General features: G+C 42.1%; 1 protein-coding gene across 2 annotated transcripts in view; it reads left to right on the forward strand.

Annotated features, from left to right (window-relative positions):
* alg8 (ALG8 alpha-1,3-glucosyltransferase) overlaps positions 1-22,666 on the forward strand; it is a 28,903-nt gene that overhangs the window by 392 nt on the left and 5,845 nt on the right. The window contains exons 2-13 of one of the 2 annotated variants that reach the window (XM_021563254.2): positions 30-122; positions 497-575; positions 2,058-2,251; positions 8,443-8,552; positions 9,015-9,082; positions 13,486-13,612; positions 13,838-13,941; positions 17,850-17,970; positions 18,504-18,643; positions 21,768-21,907; positions 22,181-22,278; positions 22,415-22,487. In XM_021563254.2, coding sequence (XP_021418929.1) covers positions 30-122; positions 497-575; positions 2,058-2,251; positions 8,443-8,552; positions 9,015-9,082; positions 13,486-13,612; positions 13,838-13,941; positions 17,850-17,970; positions 18,504-18,643; positions 21,768-21,907; positions 22,181-22,278; positions 22,415-22,487 — 1,347 coding nt within the window. The remainder of the gene's footprint in view (positions 1-29; positions 123-496; positions 576-2,057; positions 2,252-8,442; positions 8,553-9,014; positions 9,083-13,485; positions 13,613-13,837; positions 13,942-17,849; positions 17,971-18,503; positions 18,644-21,767; positions 21,908-22,180; positions 22,279-22,414; positions 22,488-22,666) is intronic. The other variant, XM_036944391.1, reaches the window with a different exon arrangement.

Below are 22,666 nucleotides of genomic sequence, written 5' to 3' on the forward strand. Positions count from 1 at the left end.
AGTTTATTTTTACAAACCCCCCCAAAAAGTGTCATGGCGACGCCCAGAGCAGACGACTGGAGTTGGTTTCCTGCATTAGCACTCGGCGTTTCTTTCCTGAAATGTATTTTGATAAACGCATAGTAAGTGAAACATTCAAATAATTTATTATAGATTTCTAAACATGCATATTTCAAGGTATCGTATCTGTTCCACTTCATTGATTAGTTGTGTCGCTAGCTAGCGTTAGCTTGATAACTGCATTGGCAGCTTTGCCACTGTATTGAAAAAGTTATTCAACCATACACGTTTATACACATAACTATAAACTAACTATAAATAAGTGGTTAGGGCATTTATTCTCATCAGGAAAATGTCATAAGAGCATCAAAAACTCATAACTACACTGTCCTATAACTAACTATCTAACTAACTAACGTTTTTTTTAACAGAGGTACATTGTGTTGTGTTGTGGTGTTGTGTTGTTGACTATGACGGTGTTTTCTGGATATTTCAGTCATTCCACAGACTTTGAGGTTCACAGGAACTGGCTCGCCATCACTCACAGCCTTCCTGTGTCAAAATGGTACCATGAGGTTTGTACATGCATGCGTACATACATACAAATCATATATTATGCATGTATAAAAGTGTCACTCACCCCTTAATTGCTATTTCTAGCTACAAATCCTATAGCGAAATCATTATTTTACGCCAGATAGAGTGACGAAATCAAACAGAGATTGAGGGAAGAGCGTCGCGTAGGAGTGACGCCACCTGTCGGCAATGTTCCCTCTAAATATCCGCCATCGCAAAAAAATATATATCAGCCATCGCATAGAAGCATGAGATTGAACCCCTTAGTTAAGACAACCAATGTTTCCCTTTACTGTGGGAATTGTAATTGAATCGGTACAGAGTCAATGTGCGGGGGCACAGGTTAGTCGAGGTAATTGACATAACATGTACATGTAGGCAGTGGTGGAATCAACGCAACATTAGCCACTTTCTCATAAATAGACATGTACAACATTGGTCATCATGCTCAGACTTGAAACATAATGCAACATACCGAAACTGTGCAAAACTAACTAAGCAAGAGATTTAGTTGTAGGCAGAACGCTTTGGAGTAGGATTCTATAGCATTGACAGGCATGACTCAGGCCTATATGCAAATAGACCATTGCCATAATGCATCTGTGCCATTCACTTTGAACTGGAATGTGTTTACTGCATAAGTGGTCGTGAGTAGATAAGTTTGTTTTGAGATCAAAGCAAGAGCTGCATGTAGCCACGTGTGCACATTTGTTCATATCCTTTGCTAGTTAGTAAGTTATTATCCCAGTTATAGATAATTTGTAGTAAGCAATGGGGGTGTGATTGCTTCTTACAAGACCACAAAATGTGTACATTTCTAGACATCTTTGAAAAGTGAGTTGGGTAAAGAGCTTTTTTTTGGTCTTAAAGGGGCAGTGTTGTATTTTGAGACAGGCATGAATAAGCTAAGTAGCCAATAGGCAGAGGGTAGCATCATTTGTCTGATTCACTGTAATAATGGTATGGGAATAATGCATTTTATAAAGTGGTTTCTTGAATCAAACAACGCAACAACATTTTCAATCACCTCCTTGTCTGAAGGACAAGTGGATAAACAGGTTAATGTCAAGCCCTGCATGTTTTTTTCCCAAAAGTTTCATGGAATGTAGGCCTACATTGAACACCACACATTGGCCACTGTAGGCTGAATGATAGAACAGCTATTTCCATGCTATGGAATGGAATGCATTTCTCTATTGTTTCTGACGGTAGGCCACTCTGGTAGGCCTACATTATGATCATCCCCAGTAGCCTACTTGACTACTTTCTGAAACTGTAACTTAAAATGGGTACAGCTTCAGTGGTCAAGGTAAACGCACGCTGGAAGATGCACAGAATTTTCACAATGTTCAAGTTTGCGCTCATCAGACCTAAAATTTGCTCACTGCCCCCACAAAATAGAGGGAGCATTGCCTGTCGGAAGTCAAATTTTACCTATAGAATACAAATGTTTATGACTGTGTTTTTGTCTTTCTGTGTAGAACACCTCAGAGTGGACCCTGGACTACCCTCCTTTGTTCGCCTGGTTTGAGTATAGCCTGTCCCACGTGGCTCAGCATTTTGACAAGGAGATGCTGGTGGTGCAGAATCTCCTCTACACCAGTCCTGCTACCATCCTTTTCCAGAGGCTCTCTGTCATCGTGACGGACATAGTCTTCATTTACGCTGTCAAAGAGTGAGTGTTTTCTCCAGGGGAAGGGAAGAAGCTAAAGAAATGCAAATAAATATGTTTTATGCATGGAGGATGCCTTAAGTATTAAAGTATCATAAATAGACATGTACTACTGCGTTGGTCATCATACTCAGACTTTTAAGGTATAATGCAGCTGTGTTTATCATTTCTGGGTAACAATTAAGTGCCTTCTGTGATTGTTTACAATTGAAATGGTCAAATATAACGTCTTAGCAGAAAGTATTTTAAAAAGCAATAATTTTGATAGGACTGTCTGGGACAATCAGACAGTCTGGACTGTCTGATTGAGGTAGAGTCCTGCATTGGGTTGGATACACATGATTTTCCTGCGGTTGAGCTGCAAATAAATCAGCTGGCAGGTGGAATGAAAACATTCTTTCAACTCGCAGGTCGGCTCGCGATTCAGAACAATTATATTGCAGGTCGGAAATGTTTTAAATTAAGATAATATTATTATTTTATAAACCCAGGAGCTTGTTGTGTTTTCCATTAGGCTATGTGAGCGGTGAGGCAGACATGACCTAGGCTACCAGCCACCCAGCGAGAGAGTGGAGCAGGGAACTGTCCATTAGTTGGCTATTTGTGTGGTTCTCAAACATTCCTAATATGTCCACCTGCAGAGCTTACAGTGGGGCAAAAAAGTACACTGCTCAAAAAAATAAAGGGAACACTAAAATAACACATCCTAGATCTGAATGAATGAAATATTCGTATTAAATACTTTTTTCTTTACATAGTTGAATGTGCTGACAACAAAATGACACAAAAATTATCAATGGAAATCGAATTTATCAACCCATGGAGGTCTGGATTTGGAGTCACACTCAAAATTAAAGTGGAAAACCACACTACAGGCTGATCCAACTTTGATGTAGGCCTGAGTCAAAATGAGGCTCAGTAGTGTGTGTGGCCTCCACGTGCCTGTATGACCTCCCTACAACGCCTGGGCATGCTCCTGATGAGGTGGCGGATGGTCTCCTGAGGGATCTCCTCCCAGACCTGGACTAAAGCATCCGCCAACTCCTGGACAGTCTGTGATGCAACGTGGCGTTGGTGGATGGAGCGAGACATGATGTCCCAGATGTGCTCAATTGGATTCAGGTCTGGGGAACGGGCGGGCCAGTCCATAGCATCAATGCCTTCCTCTTGCAGGAACTGCTGACACACTCCATCCACATGAGGTCTAGCATTGTCTTGCATTAGGAGGAACCCAGGGCCAACCGCACCAGCATATGGTCTCACAAGGGGTCTGAGGATCTCATCTCAGTACCTAATGGCAGTCAGGCTACCTCTGGCGAGCACATGGAGGGCTGTGCGGTCCCCCAAAGAAATGCCAGCCCACACCATGATTGACCCACCGCCAAACCGGTCATGCTGGAGGATGTTGCAGGCAGCAGAACGTTCTCCACGGCGTCTCCAGACTGTCACGTCTGTCACATGCTCAGTGTGAACCTGCTTTCATCTGTGAAGAGCACAGGGCGCCATTGGCGAATTTGCCAATCTTGGTATTCTCTGGCAAATTAAAAACGTCCTGCACGGTGTTGGGCTGTAAGCACAACCCCCACCTGTGGACGTCGGGCCCTCATACCACCCTCATGGAGTCTGTTTCTGACCGTTTGAGCAGACACATGCACATTTGTGGCCTGCTGGAGGTCATTTTGCAGGGCTCTGGCAGTGCTCCTCCTGCTCCTCCTTGCACAAAGGCGGAGGTAGCGGTCCTGCTGCTGGGTTGTTGCCCTCCTACGGCCTCCTCCACGTCTCCTGATGTACTGGCCTGTCTCCTGGTAGCGCCTCCATGCTCTGGACACTACGCTGACAGACACAGCACACCTTCTTGCCACAGCTCGCATTGATGTGCCATCCAGGATGAGCTGCTCTACCTGAGCCACTTGTGTGGGTTGTAGACTCCGTCTCATGCTACCACTAGAGTGAAAGCACCGCCAGCTTTCAAAAGTGACCAAAACATCAGCCAGGAAGCATAGGAACTGAGAAGTGGTCTGTGGTCCCCACCTGAAGAACCACTCCTTTATTGGGGGTGTCTTGCTAATTGCCTATAATTTCCACCCGTTGTCTATTCCATTTGCACAACAGCATGTGAAATTTATTGTCAATCAGTGTTCCTTCCTAAGTGGACAGTTTGATTTCACAGAAGTGTGATTGACTTGGAGTTACATTGTGTTGTTTAAGTGTTCCCTTTATTTTTTTGAGCAGTGTATTTAGTCAGCCACCAATTGTGCAAGTTCTCTCACTTAAAAAGATGAGAGAGGCCTGTAGTTTTTATCATAGGTACACTTCAACTATGACAGACAAAATGAGATTTTTTTTCCCCCAGAAAATCACATTGTAGGATCTTTAATGAATTTATTTGCAAATTATGGTGGAAAATAAGTATTTGGTCACCTACAAACAAGCAAGATTTCTGGCTCTCACAGACCTGTAACTTTAAGAGGCTCCTCTGTCCTCCACTCGTTACCTGTATTAATAGCACCTGTTTGAACTTGTTATCAGTATAAAAGACACCTGTCCACAACCTCAAACAGTCACACTCCAAACTCCACTATGGCCAAGACCAAAGAGCTGTCAAAGGACACCAGAAACAAAATTGTAGACCTGCACCAGGCTGGGAAGACTGAATCTGCAATAGGTAAGCAGCTTGGTTTGAAGAAATCAACCGTGGGAGCAATTATTAGGAAATGGAAGACATACAAGACCACTGATAATCTCCCTCGATCTGGGGCTCCACGTAAGATCTCACCCCGTGGGGTCAAAATGATCACAAGAACGGTGAGCAAAAATCCCAGAACCACACGGGGGGACCTAGTGAATGACCTGCAGAGAGCTGGGACCAAAGTAACAAAGCCTACCATCAGTAACACACTACGCCGCCAGGGACTCAAATCCTGCAGTGCCAGACATGTCCCCCTGCTTAAGCCAGTGCATGTCCAGGCCCGTCTGAAGTTTGCTAGAGAGCATTTGGATGATCCAGAAGAAGATTGGGAGAATGTCATATGGTCAGATGAAACCAAAATATAACTTTTTGGTAAACTCAACTCGTTGTTGTCCTCGTTTGGAGGACAAAGAATGCTGAGTTGCATCCAAAGAACACCATACCTACTGTGAAGCATGGGGGTGGAAACATCCTGCTTTGGGGCTGTTTTTCTGCAAAGGGACCAGGAGGACTGATCCGTGTAAAGGAAAGAATGAATGCGGCCATGTATCGTGAGATTTTGAGTGAAAACCTCCTTCCATCAGCAAGGGCATTGAAGATGAAACGTGGCTGGGTCTTTCAGCATGAAAATGATCCCAAACACACCGCCCGGGCAATGAAGGTCCTGGAGTAGCCTAGCCAGTCTCCAGATCTCAACCCCATAGAAAATCATCTTTGGAGGGAGTTGAATGTCTGTGTTCAAATCAAATTTTATTTGTCACATACACATGGTTAGCAGATGTTAATGCGAGTGTAGGGAAATGCTTTTGCTTCTAGTTCCGACAATGCAGTAATAACCAACAAGTAATCTAGCTAACAATTCCAAAACTACTACCTTATAGACATACGTGTAAGGGGATAAAGAATATGTACAGTGCCTTGCGAAAGTATTCGGCCCCCTTGAACTTTGCGACCTTTTGCCACATTTCATTATATTGCTATATTGCTGCCCTGTCAGAACTAGAAGCACAAGCATTTCGCTACATCCGCAATAACATCTGCTAAACACGTGAATGTGACAAATACAATTTGATTTGTCTCAACTATGGAGTCCATGCAGTCTCGTAGGTGGTTGACCGCATGCTCCGCCCAGTGGCGGGCATTCAAGGCGTCACCGTGGGTGGGTCCTATCGCCTGTTTTGAGAGAGAAGATTTCCTCTCTTTGGAAGCGGGCTATTCGGGTGGTTCCCATGTCTGAAGCACAGAGCGGTTGGTACAACCTGTATTCCCGAGTTCCAAACAGCAATGGATTGCTGTGTCCCATCCTGGAAAAGTGTGGTTTGGACAAGCATCTCAAGGAGTGCAAGTTCAAAATGCTCACACTTCGGTGGCTAGTACAGTCGGTGCGTCCCAGCAATTGGTTTACATACAGTGCCTTCACCAAAGTATTCACACCTTTTGACTTATTCCACATTTTGTTGTGTTACAGCCTTAGATGTAGATGTTTTGCCACTGGCCTACACAAAGTACCCCATGGCGTCAAAGTGGAGTAGTGTTTTTATACATTTTTACAAATTTGCTGAACAAGTCACAAGTTGCATGGACTCACTCTGTGTACAATTATAGTGTTTAACATGATTTTGTCAGGACTACCTCATCTCTGTACCCCCACACATACAATCTGTAAGGTCCCTTAGTCAAGCAGTGAATATCAAACACACATTCAACCACAAAGACCAGGGAGGTTCTCCAATGCCTCATAAAGAATGACACCTATTGGTAGATGGGTAAAAATAAAAGCAGACCATTGAATATCCCTTTGAGCATGGTGAAGTTATTAATTACACTTTGGATGGTGTATCAATACACCCAAATGATCCATCAGACACTGTCTTCCATCCCGTTTGCAACAAGTCACTAAATTAAAGCTGCAAAAGTTTTTGTCCTGAATACAAAGTGTTATGTTTGAGGAAAATACAACACATCATTTAGTACCACTCTCTATATTTTCAAGCATAGTGGTGGCTGCATCATGTTATCTGTATGCTTGTAATCATTAGGGACTGTGGAGTTTTTCAGGATAAAAAAGAAACAGAATGGAGTTTAGCACAGGAAAAATCCTAGAAGAAAATCTGGTTCAGTCTGCTGTCCACCAGGCACTGGGAGATACATTCACCTTTCAGCAGGGCAATAATATAAAACACAAGGTCAAATCTACACTGGAGTTGCTTACCAAGAAGCCAGTGAATGTTCCTGAGTGGCTGAGTTACAGTTTTGACTTAAATCTGGTTTAGAATCTATGGCAAGACTTGAAAATGGTTGTCTAGCAATGATCAACAACCAATATGACAGCTTGAATAAAAATAAAAAAAAGACATAATGGGCAAATGTTTGCCCAATCCAGATGTGGAATGCTCTCAGAGACTTACCCAGAAAGACTCATAGCTGTAATCGCGGCTAAAGGTAATTCAAACATGTACTTACTCAGGGGGTTGAATGCTTACACAATCAAGATATAGTAGTATTTTTCATAATTTCTTAACAATAAAAAAATAAAAATAATATCCACTTTGACATTAAGAGTATTTTGTGTAGATCGTTGACAAAAAATAAACAATTAAACCATTTTAATCCCACTTTGTAACACAACAAAATGTTGGAAAAGTCAAAGGGTGTGAATACTTTTTGAAGGCACTGTAGATACACATCTGGACGCATCTCGCCATTGCCATCAGTTGCTCAAGGTATCCCAGTCGCGCCTGAGTGCGTTGACTCCTTGTTGTCGCAGGGGGTTCCCATGGCCCGGGTAGTGTCCCGCAGGGTGAGCACGACATCGGTGGCGTACATCAACAGGCAGTCTCTCTCCTAACCCATTATCTGCTCTTAGTGCGCATTTCCAATCGCTCAGGGTGACATAGCCTCCGCATCTCTCAACGTGGGTGCGGATATACTTTCCGTGGGAGGTGCGCATTATCGCACTGTCAGGTGGTTTGGGCTTGCTGAAGAGCAGTACTGAATTGAGGAAAGTCATGGGAGCGCTGATGTTATATCTAGGAAGGCGGGGCTTGCAAGGGCAGGCTCTGCATTTATTAGCTCATTGGGTGTGTTTTAGTTTTCTTCAGGTGAATGTGATTGGTCGTTGACTCCCCATAGTATGTTATTCCTTGTTCCCTCATTCAGGGAACAGTAGTTATATTCATAACTGTACATTATTGGCAGAGAGGAGGGCACACTTTGTTATTGGTCTGATAATTTATAGCAAAACCCCACCCATGCAAAACAAGCTGAAATTTCAGGTCCTTTTCAAACAGCTCTTACACTAAAAGGGCATCATTTTCACAATTGCATAGTATTATTCCAACCTAATAGTGTGGAAATATATTTAACACACAGGAAAATCATGTTTTTGACTGCACTGTCTCTTTAAGGATTTTCTTTGTTAATATTTATTTTTTGTGTTTTGTATATACTGTACAGTGTGTTTCAGTCCCCCATTTATAACCACTGTTTTTCTCTCTTCCTGCAGATGCTGTAGAAGTGTGAGGGAAGAGAAGGGTTCCAAGGACCTCCTGGGGCATCCATTTTTCATCCTGGCAGCTCTGCTTTTGTGGAACTTTGGCCTCCTCATCGTTGACCGTATCCTTCACTCACTACTCTGAGACCTGGGTTGTGTTCTTTAGGCCTCCAATATGAAAGAAAACACACTGAAACATGGAAGGATTACAGAGACCTGTCCAATAAGAAACTCATATAAAACTCATGTTTTAAAACGGTGTGCCCTTATGAACATGAAAAGAAGAGAAAAGCCTGCACACTGAATATGCTCCCAATTACCACCTTAATTTACTTTATCATTATCAGGTCAAAAGGTAAGACCACCAACTGCCCTAATGAACATGACCCAACTGTGTTGACAAGGTCAATGAGCTTACATGACCTAGTTCATTATGGCAATTCAACTCTATAGAGCTGTAACTAAGCAGTCTAGTGAAACTAACGCTAGAAAAATAAGTGGTTAATAGGGATCACTTAATGCTGTTAGCTACCATAACAGGTATTAACCAGCATGTCTCTCAAGTCCTTAGTGTTTCCATCCAGACATTCATTTCCAGTACAATGGTTTCCTGTTTGGAATACTACTGCTATCAGTGGCAAGACATTTACAGGTACTGTACCTACCCAACCACCCTTCTCCACAACACCAATGATTCCTGCTTAACTCGACCATGCTGAATCATGTGCAAAGTTAAGATCCTTTATTTAGATAAGTTTAAGAAACATGAATGGTTATGCCATTTTGTTCTTCATTTGAATGTAGTATTGATCAAATAATATTGTATTTGTCACATGCACCGAATACGAGAGGTGAAGACTTTACCGTGAAATGCTTACTTATGCGTACTGTCCCAACAATGCAGAGTTAAAAAGTCTGAAAAAATGTCACAAAAAAATAACAAATTTCGAGGCCAAATAGAAGGAGGACCGGTACCGAGTCAATGTGCAGGGGTACGAAGTAGTTGAAGTAATATGTACAGTGCCTTCAGAAAGTATTCACACCCTTTGACTTTTTCCACATTTTTTGTGTTACAGCCTGAATTAAAAATGGATTAAATTGAGATTTGTTGGTCACTGGTCTACACACAATATCCTATGTCAAAGTGGAATTATGTTTTTCGAAATTTAAAAATATTGATTAAAAATGAAAGGCTGAAATGTCTTGAGTCAATAAGTACTCAACCACTTTTGTTATGGCAAAGGAGTCAAAATTTGCTTAACAAGTCTGTGTGCATTAATAGTGTTTAACATGATTTTTTTAATGACTACCTCATCTTTGTACCCCACACATACAATTATCTGTAAGGCCCCTCAATCAAACAGTGAATTTCAAACACAGATTCAACCACAAAGACCAAGGAGGTTTTCCAATGCCTTGCAAAGAAGTGCATCTATTGGTAGATGGGTAAAAAAAAAAAAAAAGCTGACATTTAATTCCCTTTGAGCGTGATGATGTTATTAATTACACTTTGGCTGGTGTATCATTACACCCATTAACTCCAAAAATAAATGTGTCCTTCCTAACTCAGTTGCCGGAGAGGAAGGAAACCGCTCAGGGATTTCACTGTGGTGAAAGGCCAATAGTGACTTTAAAACATTTACAGAGTTTAATGTCTGTGATAGGAGAAAACTGAGGATGGATCAACAACATTGTAGTTACTCCACAATACTAACTTAATTGACAGAGTGAAAAGAAGGAAGCCTGTACAGAATAAAAATATTCCACCGGACACTGTCCTGCTGAATTCACCTTTCAGCAGGACAATAACCTAAAACACAAAGCCAAATCTACACTGGAGTTGCTTACCAAGAAGAAAATATAAGTGGTGCAGTGGTCTAAGGCACTACATCGCAGTGCTAGCTGTGTCACTAGAGATCCTGGTTGGAGTCCAAGCTCTTTCGCAGCCGGCCGCGACGGGGAGGCCCATGGGGGCGGCACACAATTTGCCCTGGATCTTCCGGGTTAGGGGAGTGTTTGGCCGGCAGGGATGTTCTTGTCCCATCGCACTCTAGCGACTCCTGTAGCAGGCCGGGTGCATTGCACGCCGGTCGCCAGGTGTACGTTTTTTAAATATTTTTAAGCAGCATTGTGTCAAGAAGCAGTGCACCTTGGCTGGGTTGTGTTTTGGAGGACGCATGGCTTTCGACCTTCGCCTCTCCCGAGTCCGTACGGGATTTTCAGCGATGGGACAAGACTGTAACTACCAATTGTATACCACGAAATTGGTGAGAGAAGACAAGAAAATATTAATGTTCCTGAGTAGCTGAGTTAGAGTTTTGACTTGTTCTTTAAAAAAATAAAAAATAAACTTTTTTTTTAACTAGACAAGTCAGTTAAGAACAAATTCTTATTTACAATGACGGCCTACCAAAAGGCAAAAGGTCTCCTGCTGGACAAGAGAAACACCAAAACACTACATAAAGAGAGACCTAAGACAACAACATAACAAGGCAGCAACACGTAAAAAAAACCACTATGGTAGGAACACAACATGACAACAACATGGCAGCAACACGTAAAAAAAACACTATGGTAGGAACACAACATGACAACAACATGGCAGCAGCACAACATGGTAGCAGCACAAAACATGGTACAAATGATTGGGCACAGACAACAGTACAAAGGGCAAGAAGGTAGTGACAACAATACATCACACGAAGCAGCCACAACTGTCACTAAGAGTGTCCATGATTGAGTCTTTGAATGAAGAGATGGAGTTAAGACGATCCAGTTTGAGTGTTTTTTGCAGCTCGTTCCAGTCGCTTGCCACAGGGAACTGAAAAGAGGAGCGATCCAGGAATGTGTGTGCTTTGGAGACCTTTAACAGAATGAGACTGGCAGAACGGGAGTTGTATGTGGAGGATGAGGGTTGCAGTAAGTATCTCAGATGGGGGGGGAGTAAGGCCTAAGAGGGTTTATAAATAAGCATCAACCAGTGGGTCTTGCATCAGGTATGACCATTTTACAGAGTGTAGAGTGCAGTGATGTGTCCTATAAAGAGCATTGGTGGCAAATCTGATGGCTGAATGGTATATAACATCTAGCCGCGCGAGAGCACCGTTACCTGCCGATCTATAAATTACGGCTCCGTAGTCTAGCATGGGTAGGTTGGTCATCCTAAATCTGCTAGAAAATCTATCGCACAATCTGGAATTGGTCTTGCCAGAGCTTAAAGAATAATGGGCAAATGAAAGACTCAGAGCTGTAATAGTTGCCAAAGGTGATTCTAACATGTATTGACTCAGGGGGTTGAATACTTATTTAATCAATATATATTAATGTTTTATTTTTCATTGTTTTTTTTTTTTAATATAAATGTTAGAATTCTTCCACTTTGATATTCGAGAGTATTTTGTGTAGATAATTGACAAAAAAAGGACAATTAAATCCATTTGAATCCCACTTTGTAACACAACAAAATGTGGGAAAAGTCAAAGGGTGTGAGTACTTTTTGAATGCACTGTAGGTAGGGGTAAAAGTGACTAGGCAATCAGGATAGCTCAACAGAGTAGCAGCAGTGTGTGTGTGTGTTAGATGACAGTGAAGTATGTGTGGGTAGAGTCCAGTGAGTGTGCATAGAGCCGGTCCAAGAGAGTCTGTGCAACAAAAAAAGGTCAATACAAATACTCCGGGTGGCCATTGGATGAACTGTTCAGTAGTCTTATGGCTTGGGGGTAGAAGCTGTTCAGGAGCCTTTTGGTCCCAGATTTGGCGCTCCGGTACCGCTTACCATGCGGTAGCCGAGAGAGCGGTCTTTAGGTGGCTGGAGTCTTTGACAGTTTTTTGGGCCTTCCTCTGACACCGCCTAGTATAAATGGCAGGGAGCTCGGCCCAAGGGATGTACTGGGCCGTACACACTACCCTCTGTAGTGCCTTACGGTCAGATGCCAAGCAGTGATGCAACCAGTCAATATGCTAAAAATGGTACAGCTGTAGAACTTTTTGAAAATCTGAGGACCCAGGACAAATCTTTTCAGCCTCCTGAGGAGGAAGAGATGTTGTTGTGCCCTCTTCACGACTTGTGTTGGTGTGTTTGGACCATAATAGGTCCTTAGTGATGTATACACCGAGGAACTTAAAGCACTCGAACCGCTCCACTACAGCCTCGTTGATGTGAATAGGGGCGTCCTCGGCCCGTTGTTTCCTGTAGATCAAATCAAATTTTATTAGTCACATGCACCGAATACAACAGGTGTAGACCGTACAGTGAAACGCTTACTTACAAGCCCCTAACCAACAGTGCTGTTTCAAAAAACATGGATAAGAATAAGAGATAAAAGTAACAAGGAATTAAGGAGGAGCAGTTAAAAATAACAATATTTTCAGGGGGGTGCCGGTGCAGAGTCAATGTGCGGAGGCACCGGTTAGTTGAGGATGATCAGCTTCTTTGTCTTGCTTACATTGTGGGAGAGGTTGTTGTCCTGACACCACACTGTGAGGTCTCTGACCTGCTACCTATAGTCTGTCTCATCATCGTCGGTGATCAGGCCTTCCACCGTCGTGTCGTCGGTAAACTTAATGATGGTGTTGCAGTCGTGGGTGAACAGGGAGTACAGGAGGGGACTTAGAACGCACCCCTAAAGGGGCCCCCGTGTTGAGGGTCAGCATGGCGGATGTGTTGTTGCCTACCCTCACCACCTGGGGCTACCTGTCCGAAAGACAGGATCCATTTGTAGAGGGAGTTGTTCAGTCCCAGGGTCCTTAATTTAGTGATGAGCTTGGAGTGCATTTCATGGCTACAGATGTGAGTGCTATGGGACGATAGTCATTTAGAGAGGTTCCCTTGGCATTCTTGGGCAGAGGGACTATGGTGGTCTGCTTGAAAAATCTAGGTATTACAGACTGGGTCAGGGAAAGGTTGAAAATGTCAGTGAAGACACTTGCCACCTGGTTAGTGCATGCTCTGAGTAAGCGTCTTGGTAATCCGTCTGGATTTTTTTTATAAGCGGATTACTGTCTTTTCATACAGACATTTGAAGCTATTTTATGACATTATTTCTGGTTGAGCAGGGCAGACACCTGGAGGGGGCGTTGCTCTTCACTGTTCTCCTAAACCTGAAACACATCTACCTGTACATTGCTCCTGCCTACGGGATCTTCCTGCTGCGGAGCTACTGCTTCACTGAGGACAACACAGGTAACAGAGATAACACCAGAGCTAGCAGGTTACACAGGGTAACTCAAGAGTTAGCTGTTGGGTGAAAAACAGAAAAGGAACATTTTCAGGAGAAACACCAGAGATGTTACCTGGGTAACAGTAAGCGTGAATACAGGTTGATGACATCTCAAATGAATTTGATTCTGAAAAATAAGATAATATGATTGTTTATTCACTCTGTTCCTCTCTGTGTGTTTCCTTCAGATGGCTCTGTGAGATGGAGCAGTTTCAGTCCTGTTCGTCTGGTAGCTCTGGGATCTATTGTGATCTCTGTCGGCGCCCTGTCCTTTGGTCCGTTCATTGCTATGGTACAGTAGGTACTCTGTCAGTACAACAGCAGAATTCTAGCAGAGCATGCTGATGTAGATACCATTTATGTCTATTTTTACCTCTGTCAGGTTCGCATTTATGCAGGATTTGGCATTTTTCACCCAGAAAAGGAAAGATAAAACACTTGCTGCATTTTGTAAATGCACATCTAAAATGTGACTTGTTTCAGGAAACTAGGCGTATGTCGCGTGTCATTAGTCCACAAGAGAGGCATTTCTTTAAAATGCATTTTTGGGCAGAAATGCCTTCTGGAATATGTGAACTTACATGTGCCTTAATAACAAACTTGTATGTTGCCTGTAAATACGAATACAATTGTTAATTTACGAGCCTAGTTGGTTTACCCACAGAAAAAGACAGGAACCTTCCCGCTAGCCATGATTGGCTGAGATAATGGATGGGCTGGACATGCCAAGAGATGATTTCGGATTGGTCTGCCATGTAGCACGCTTCTGTCTACAGCATGAGCTGCTCAATATGTGTAGATAATCCTTTCTAACTCTGCTTTTTTGAAAGATATTATGAAAAACTGCAAAAGTGCACTCCACTTTCTGGAGGACCGAGTTTTGAAATCAGTGGAATGCCCGATGGAAGCAGAGTATGATAGCTAAGGAGATGGAGAAAATTCAGGTGTCTCATTGCAAATGCACAGGGAGTCGAAAAGAGAACACCTATAAAACACCTGTCTCCGAATAACATCCTCAAACTAAGGGCAACCATGATGGCAGCGAGGGAGAAGCGTTCATTTATGTATACAGGTAAGAGAGTCTAGCTTGCTACATTTTCAGATATTATAACCCGGACAACGCTGGGCCAATTGTGCACCGCCCTATGGGACTCCCAAACTCAGCCGGTTGTGATACAGCCCGGGATAGAACCAGGGTCTGTAGTGACACCTCAAGCACTGAGATGCAGTGCCTTAGACCGCTGCGCCACTCTGGAGCCTTAAACTTAACACTAGCTAGCTAGCTAACAAGCTAGAAACAATTTTTTTATTTTATGAAGTTGCTTTTATTTGCCTGGTTTACTAGATTGACATATACAAAATTAATTTTCAAACGGGTGGGTTTATTGGTGTTAAAATACACCAGTTATGCCAATTATGTTCATGATGTCACTGCGACAACTGTATACAGACATGCTGATAGACGTACCAAAACATTCAAGGGCCATTTTCTCAAAAGTGGGGTTACAAGTTTATCAACGTTCAAATAATTACTTTCCCTTTGTTTCTTAACTGTAGTGTATGATATACCATTTTCTAGCTCTGAGTCTCTAATGAAGAGCTCATTGACTTCCAACGTGGCATTGTCGTAGGATGCCACCTTTCCAACAAGTCAGTTCGTAAAATTTCTGCCCTGCTAGAGCTGCCCCGGTCAACTGTAAGTTTTGTTATTGTGAAGTGGAAAGTAGAAGCAACGACGGCTCAGCCGCATAGTGGTAGGCCACACAAGCTCACAGAAGGGGACCGCTGAAGTGTGTAGCGTGTAACAATCCTCTGTCCTCGGTTACAACACTCACTACAGTTCCAAACTTCCTCTGGAAGCAACGTCAGCACAATAACTGTTCATCTGGAGATTCATGAAATTGGTTTCCATGGCCGAGCAGCCCTAAAATAACCCCATGTGCAATGACGAGCTTCGGTTGGAGTGGTGTAAAGCTCGCGCCATTGGACTCTGGAGCAGTGAAGACGCATTCTTTGGAGTGTTGAATCACGCTTCACCATCTGGCAGTTCAACGGACGAATCTGGTTTTGGCTGATGCCAGGAGAACACTACCTACCCGAATGCATAGTGCCAACTGTAAAGTTTTTGGTGGAGGAGGAATAATGGTCTTGGGCTGTTTTTCATAGTTCGGAATAGGCCCCTTAGTTCCGGTGAAGGGAAACCGTAGGCCTTTTTTTGAGATGTTTGACGAGTGTCCTTATACTTTTGGTCATGTAGTGTGTGGCTGCTAGCCAAATAGCATTGCACTTTTATTGTCATTCGATGAAATCATACTAAAATATGTTGTGTGAAGAAAAACCATAGTTTCACGCCCTTTCTCACTCTATTGAAGAAAAAGAAAAAACACTGACTTTCAATGTAAAACTTGAAATAGTTTAAAACTGATTTATTTTGGTCTGTTTTTTGAAAATGTAGTTTTCTGGAAGCTAATTCGACCCCTTATATTTTTGCTGCAGCTCTCTGCCCCCGATTGCTGAATCATTAGCCCATATTTTGCCGATTATATCTGGTACTATCCCCAAGGTTTGGCGTCCTTGGGCGTCCTATGTAAGCCCCCTTCACAAAGATGGTGACCCTTGTGACCTAAATAATTATTGCCCTATTTCTAAACTTTCTTGCCTAGCTAAAATATTAGAATCCTTAATTCATTCTCAGCCAAGATATTTCTTGTCTTTGAAATGTATTCTAAATGTATATCAGTCGGGTTTTAGACCAGATCTCTGCTGCATCCCTAGTTATAAATTATGTGGTTAACTGTATGGATAAAAGTCAACATTGTGCTGCCCTCTTCATTGGCCTGTCAAATGCTTTTGATACTGTTGATCACTTACTGCTAATTCAGAAGCTTTCCTCAATTGGCCTAGACCAGGCTGCATGTAACTGGTTTAAAAATGACTTGACAGATGCATATTGAGTTCTATATACTGATGGTGTTAAATCAGGTTTCCTGGATATTACGAAAGGTGTCCCACAGCGGTCGATTCTGGGTCCTGTATTTTTGACTGTTTACTTTAACAATATTGACTTGTCTGTAAAAAGTTGTCACCTGCACTTGTATGCGATGATACTGTTGTGTATGCTGTTGCCCCCACGGTTGACCAGGATCTATCTGAACTACAGTCTGCCTTCATTTTATTACAGAAAAACTTTATTGACCTGAAATTTGTATTGAATGCAGGTAAAAGTAAGTATATGTTGTTCTCTAGAGCGCAAAAAAATACATAGTGTACATATTGATTGTGTCCCAGCTTACAAATATCTGGGTGTCTGGATAGATAAAAAGCTGTCTTTTTAAAAAGCATATTGATGGCTTAGTAAAGAAGCTGAGAATAAAATTGGGCTTCTATAGAACTAGGTACTGGCTCTCGCTAAATAGTAGAAAGTAGTTATTCAGTCGATGTTCCTATCGGTGCTAGACAATGGCGACATCATCTGCATGAACGCAGTTGCCACTTCATTAAAGCCGCTAGATGCAGCTTATCATAGCGCCTGCGGTTTATTACAGGCGGGAATTTTAGTACTCATCACTGCATTCTCTACCAGAAAGTTGGTTGGCCCTCTTTGATTTCACGTAAGTTGATACATTGCTGTTTTCATTTATAAAGCCGTTTACGAAAAGGCCCACTGTACCTAACATCATTACTAAACTTTAGACATAGTTACCCACCCCACCCGGTCTTCGGGATGGCTAACTCTGGAAATTCCTTTGGTCTCTTCTGAGTTAGGTAAATCAGCTTTTAGTTTGTTCCACCAGTAAGGTGTAAGAAATCTTCTTAAATGTGATGTTTTGGTGCCTCTAGGGGAATTCAGGAAGCTGATTGAGTACCTTGTAACTGATGAATGTGTTTGTTTTTTATGACCATGTTTTTCTTTCTTTCTGTTTGCATTTTGTATTTATATTGATGTGTGTGTTTTCTGTAATTGATGTAATTCAGGGCTCCTGTAAAAGAGACCTTGGTCTCAGTATGACTCTGATAAAATAAAGATGACATAACATATGTTAACTTTTTGTTGTACTTTATCAAACTGCTCTGTCAGTTATTTTGTATTAGTGATGCACTGAGCCAGGTCAAATAATTAATGAACTGGTGAATGTGATTGAGTATCTGCTGCTGTCTTAATAAAGGGATAGTTTAGTGACTGTAATTTCTCTCTCTCAGGGCCAGCTCCCCCAGGTCCTTTCCAGACTCTTCCCCTTTAAGAGGGGCCTGTGCCACGCCTACTGGGCCCCTAACGTCTGGGCCCTCTACAACATGGTGGATAAAGCTCTGTCTGTGCTGGGTAAGGCACTGTGTTCTCTCTCTATGACTTCAGTATGGTCCCGTATTCACAAAGTGAATAGGAGCTGATATAGGTGCTGATCTAGGATCAGGTCCTCCCTGTCCATATAATCTTATGCATTATGATTTAACCCCCTAGAGTCGATTGACACACCTGTGCGTCAATCTAAGTAATATATATTTTATCAGTCAGTTTAAGATAGAGATATGTTTTGCTTTGGATGCATCTCAATCCAGCACATCTGCCGATGTCGAACTTCAGACACTGCAATAACTTGTTTCTTAGGGAAAAAAATGTGGATGTTCTTTTTTGACATTTATGAATGTGTTTCAATGGGATATAGTAGTAAAGGCCAAATTCAATAGGGGGTTGTCAGAGAAAATGTTGGATTGCTAGAAAGTAGCCTATTAATTGGCTGGAGAGTATTTGTATTTATTATGGGCTGGAGAGTCACCGATTCATGGAATAATATTACCGGTTTGAAGGTATTTGAGGGTATTTAACAGGGGTTTAATGGCTGGTGTGTTTCTCAGGTGTGCGTCTGAAGCTGTTGGATGTGGCAAAGCTTCCCAAAGCCTCAATGACTGGTGGATTGGTGCAGGAGTTCCAGCACTCCATCCTCCCCTCCGTCTCTCCCTCCATCACACTCATCTGCACTCTGCTCTCCATAATGGTGAGCATCATCTCAGGCTAACATTCTGCAGCCTTGTTTAGACATTCTGCAGCCTGTTCCTCGACATTTTTCGAGGAACAGAATCGGAACCGGAAACTAAAGTGATCTAGCTATACTGTTCCGGAACAGAACCATTATTTTAAAAGAATGGGAACCGTTTAATAACATTATTTTACGTTCCAGGCATTTTTCTTCAGTCCTACAAAAAAACATAACAAGACACCTATTTTCTGTGTCTGCCTGCCAGCTGAAAATCTTTGCCAGTGTGTGTGCATGTGTAGACAACCTGCACCCTCCAAAAGCTGATGTTACAAGCGTGATTCAGAAATTAGGGAGAGATTTTTTTTACTTTTAAAGAGGAATGTATTAATGTATTCAATTCTAGTTACGGATACTATAGTTATCACTTTTCACATTGGATTTATTAACTACTAAAAGGTAAGACATGTTTTTAATTCGGGTGACGCGCTGAACACACAAGCTTGTTAGCTAACTAGCTAGCTAGTTTCTGGTCCAACGTTAAGCCAACTCTAGGAAGTTCAAAGACATTCAAAGTTCCTCCATATATGCCGCTCCTCCGTAGGTATAATTATGTGGGCCTAATTCAAATAATGCATGTCATAACAAGGTGCCAAGCGCTTAAACCCAAGCCTCACCCTCCACCATCTCTCGCTCTCTCCCCACCCTCAAAATTTCAGTGGCATCTCACGCACTACACCATCGTGCATGTAAACAACTATAGCCTAGGTAGCCCAATTAGCAAGCTTCTCTATCCACACTGGTTGGTGAAGTCATTTAATGACGACTTCAAAGGTTTAAAAAGGAACAGAAAGGAACCATATAAACCTGTGCTTTTTTGGGGTTGGGACCGGTTCAGAACTTCATTTTACAAGTCGGAACAATGGAACAAAACAAAAATAATAATGGTTCTGTTCAGAAAGAAACAATTTAAAAATAATTTTGGTTCCAACTGACACATTGGAGAGACGAAGCAGGTACGGGGAGTAAAACATTTAATACAGTTGAAGTCGGAAGAGCTACCCCCTACTTTTTTAAATTTCCGCCTGAAGACATACCCAAATCTAACTGACTGTAGCTCAGGCACAGAACCAAGGATATGCATATTCTTGGTACCATTTGAAAGAAAACAATCTGAAGTTTGTGTAAATGTGAATTGAATGTAGGAGAATATAACACAATAGATCTGGTTTAGATAAAACAATGAAAAAAAACATATGCTTTTTTATTTTTATTGTTGTATCATCATTTTTAAAATGAACAAGATAAAACAAACATTCAGATAGGATGGTGGGGACAATTTCAGTGAAAAACATAAGAGGGCAACAGTACTTGTGCAAAGTTTCAGAATGATAACTTCCAAAATGAGTGTGCTACATGACATTTATCATGAAATCACCCTGGTGTCCCACACAAGTAGCCCAAATGTACCCAAGTGGCCAAATTGGTGAAGGTATACATTTTGAAACAAATAACTATATTCAAAATGCCAAAATGGTATTCTAACACCCAATACTGGAAGCTGAGACAGGAGGGGTCAGGAGACACTGTGGCCCCATCTGATGAGACCCCGGACAGGGCAAAACAGGAAGGATATAACCCCACCCACTTTGCCAAAGCTCTACACAATATTGTGCTGCTGATGCCAGGTGCCATAGCAGTCTCTTTCTGCTATAACGTGAGTATCAACAGGTATAATAAACAGATATATATATTATATATATCTCTATTATATTATGACAGACCAGCTAGATCTACTGTCTTTATTATATTACAACAGACCAGCTGTATCTACTGTCTCCATTTCACTTTGGCCATTGTTGTGGGCCTGCCCTCCCCTCAACAGCCTCAAATAGGCTATTTCATGTGAGTTGGGGTGGGGCGGCAGACACACGCATCTCACATTTCATTACATTAGATTTTCATATATTGCTTCTAAAATAAAATAAAAATCACATATTTATATTATTAATTTCAAACAAGGGCATTAGCATGAGCAGAATTTACCAGTCCAAAACATGTCCTCTCCGTTCAAAAATATTCCTCCACTTGGGAATCGCTAAATGAATCGTCCTACAACAATCTCTGTCTCACTTTTACGATCAATTTCTTCTAAAATTGTGTGTACACCTGTATATCTAGACTTCGATTTAGCTTTCCCTGACTTAGTCGCCATACTGATTGATATATAAACAGCTGAATCTGTGCATTTACCAAACAATGCTGCGCGTAATATGCTGGAGCTTACTACATGGGTTGGTCTTCCAAAACATAACCATTGCATATTGCCATTTACCTCAGCTCATTGGCTATCTACCCAGCTAGATTTCAAGACGATCAGTGGTCATTGGTTTAAAATACAGTCAATCAACGAAACAGTGGTCATATCATTGGTGCACAGTGATGTCATTACTTGTTGTCTTCAAATCGGTTTCTTTCAGTAGTTGTCGAGGGTGCAACAAGTCAGCACCTCAGGAGTAAATGTCAGTTGGCTTTTCATAGCCGATCATTAACTGTAGTCTGGCTTTTTTTATGGTGGTTTTGGAGCAGTGGCTTCTTCCTTACTGAGCGTCCTTTCAGGTTATGTCGATATAGGACTCATTTGACTGTGGATATAGATACTTTTGTACCTGTTTCCTCCAGCATCTTCACAAGGTCCTTTGCTGCTGTCCTGGGATTGATTTGCACTTTTCGCACCAAAGTACGTTCATATCTAGGAGACAGAACACGTCTCCTTCCTGAGTGGTATGATGGCTGCGTGGTCCCATGGTGTTTATACTTGCGTACTATTGTTTGTACAGAGGAATGTGGTACTTATCGAGGCAAAGGGTGTCTACTTTCAAGAGTATAAAATATATTTTGATTTGTTTAACACTTTTTGGACACTACATGGTTCCATATGTGTTATTTCATAGTTTTGATGTCTTCACTATTATTCTACAATGTAGAAAATAGTAAAAAAACATAAAGAAAAACCCTTGAATGAGTAAGTGTGTCCAAACCTTTGACTGTTACTATAAATATTTAGAATAATGTGCACCAGCCTAAAGTAAAAGGTAAAAAGTTAATATACCCCCCTCTCTTCCTGCCCCCCCACCCCCCTCAGCCTGCAGTGTTGAGTATCTGGTGTCGTCCGCGTGGTGCCCGGGGGTTCCTGCGCTGCCTGGTGGTCTGTGCCCTGGGCTCCTTCATGTTCGGCTGGCATGTCCACGAGAAGGCCATCCTCATGGCCATACTGCCCTTCAGGTGAACTGCTGACATGCTGATATCAGATTCTGCTATCATTGACCCATTGATAGCAACTGGGTCATATTCATCGGGGCACACTGTAGCAAAACGTTTTGCAACTGAAAATTATAATGGGCTTTCTCATTGGACATCTCTGGTCGTCCCTCCCTGTTTCAGTAAATGTTCTTCCGTTTGGTGCCTAATGAATACAACTCTGTGGCATAGTTGGTTACGTCTTTATTGTACAGCTCCTCTTCCTGTTGTAATGGGTTTTGTGTTGTTGTTTGGCAGCATACTAGCAGTTGAGAGCAGAGAGGATGCTGGGATCTTCCTGATGCTGACCACCACGGGGCATTACTCTCTGTTTCCACTTCTCTTCACTGCAGCCGGTAAGAGCCTCTGCAACTAGCCATAACTGGAGCCATTTGGGCTCCCTCTGAGAAGGCATTTTGTTATTTGCAATTAGAAATTTAATATTGTATGATTAGGATCTTAATGTTTGTTTCTCAATCTTTGTTGTCACAGAGCTGCCCATCAAAGTCCTGCTGATGCTGCTGTTCACGCTCTACAGCTTCACCTCCTTAAAGAAACTGTTCAGGTGGGTGAACTTCCGTGTTAGAGTAGATTTTTGGTGGTATTGATACATACAGTGCATTTGGAAAGGATTCAGACCCCCCTGATTTTTCCCCCACATTTTGTTACGTTAAAGCCTTATTCTAAAATGGATTCAATTAAATTAAATTGTCAGATTGACCATCGGATTCTTGGTCACCTCCC

The sequence above is a fragment of the Oncorhynchus mykiss genome, chromosome 15 (assembly GCF_013265735.2).
Source record: "Oncorhynchus mykiss isolate Arlee chromosome 15, USDA_OmykA_1.1, whole genome shotgun sequence".
In the NCBI taxonomy this organism is placed as follows: Eukaryota; Metazoa; Chordata; class Actinopteri; order Salmoniformes; family Salmonidae; genus Oncorhynchus; species Oncorhynchus mykiss.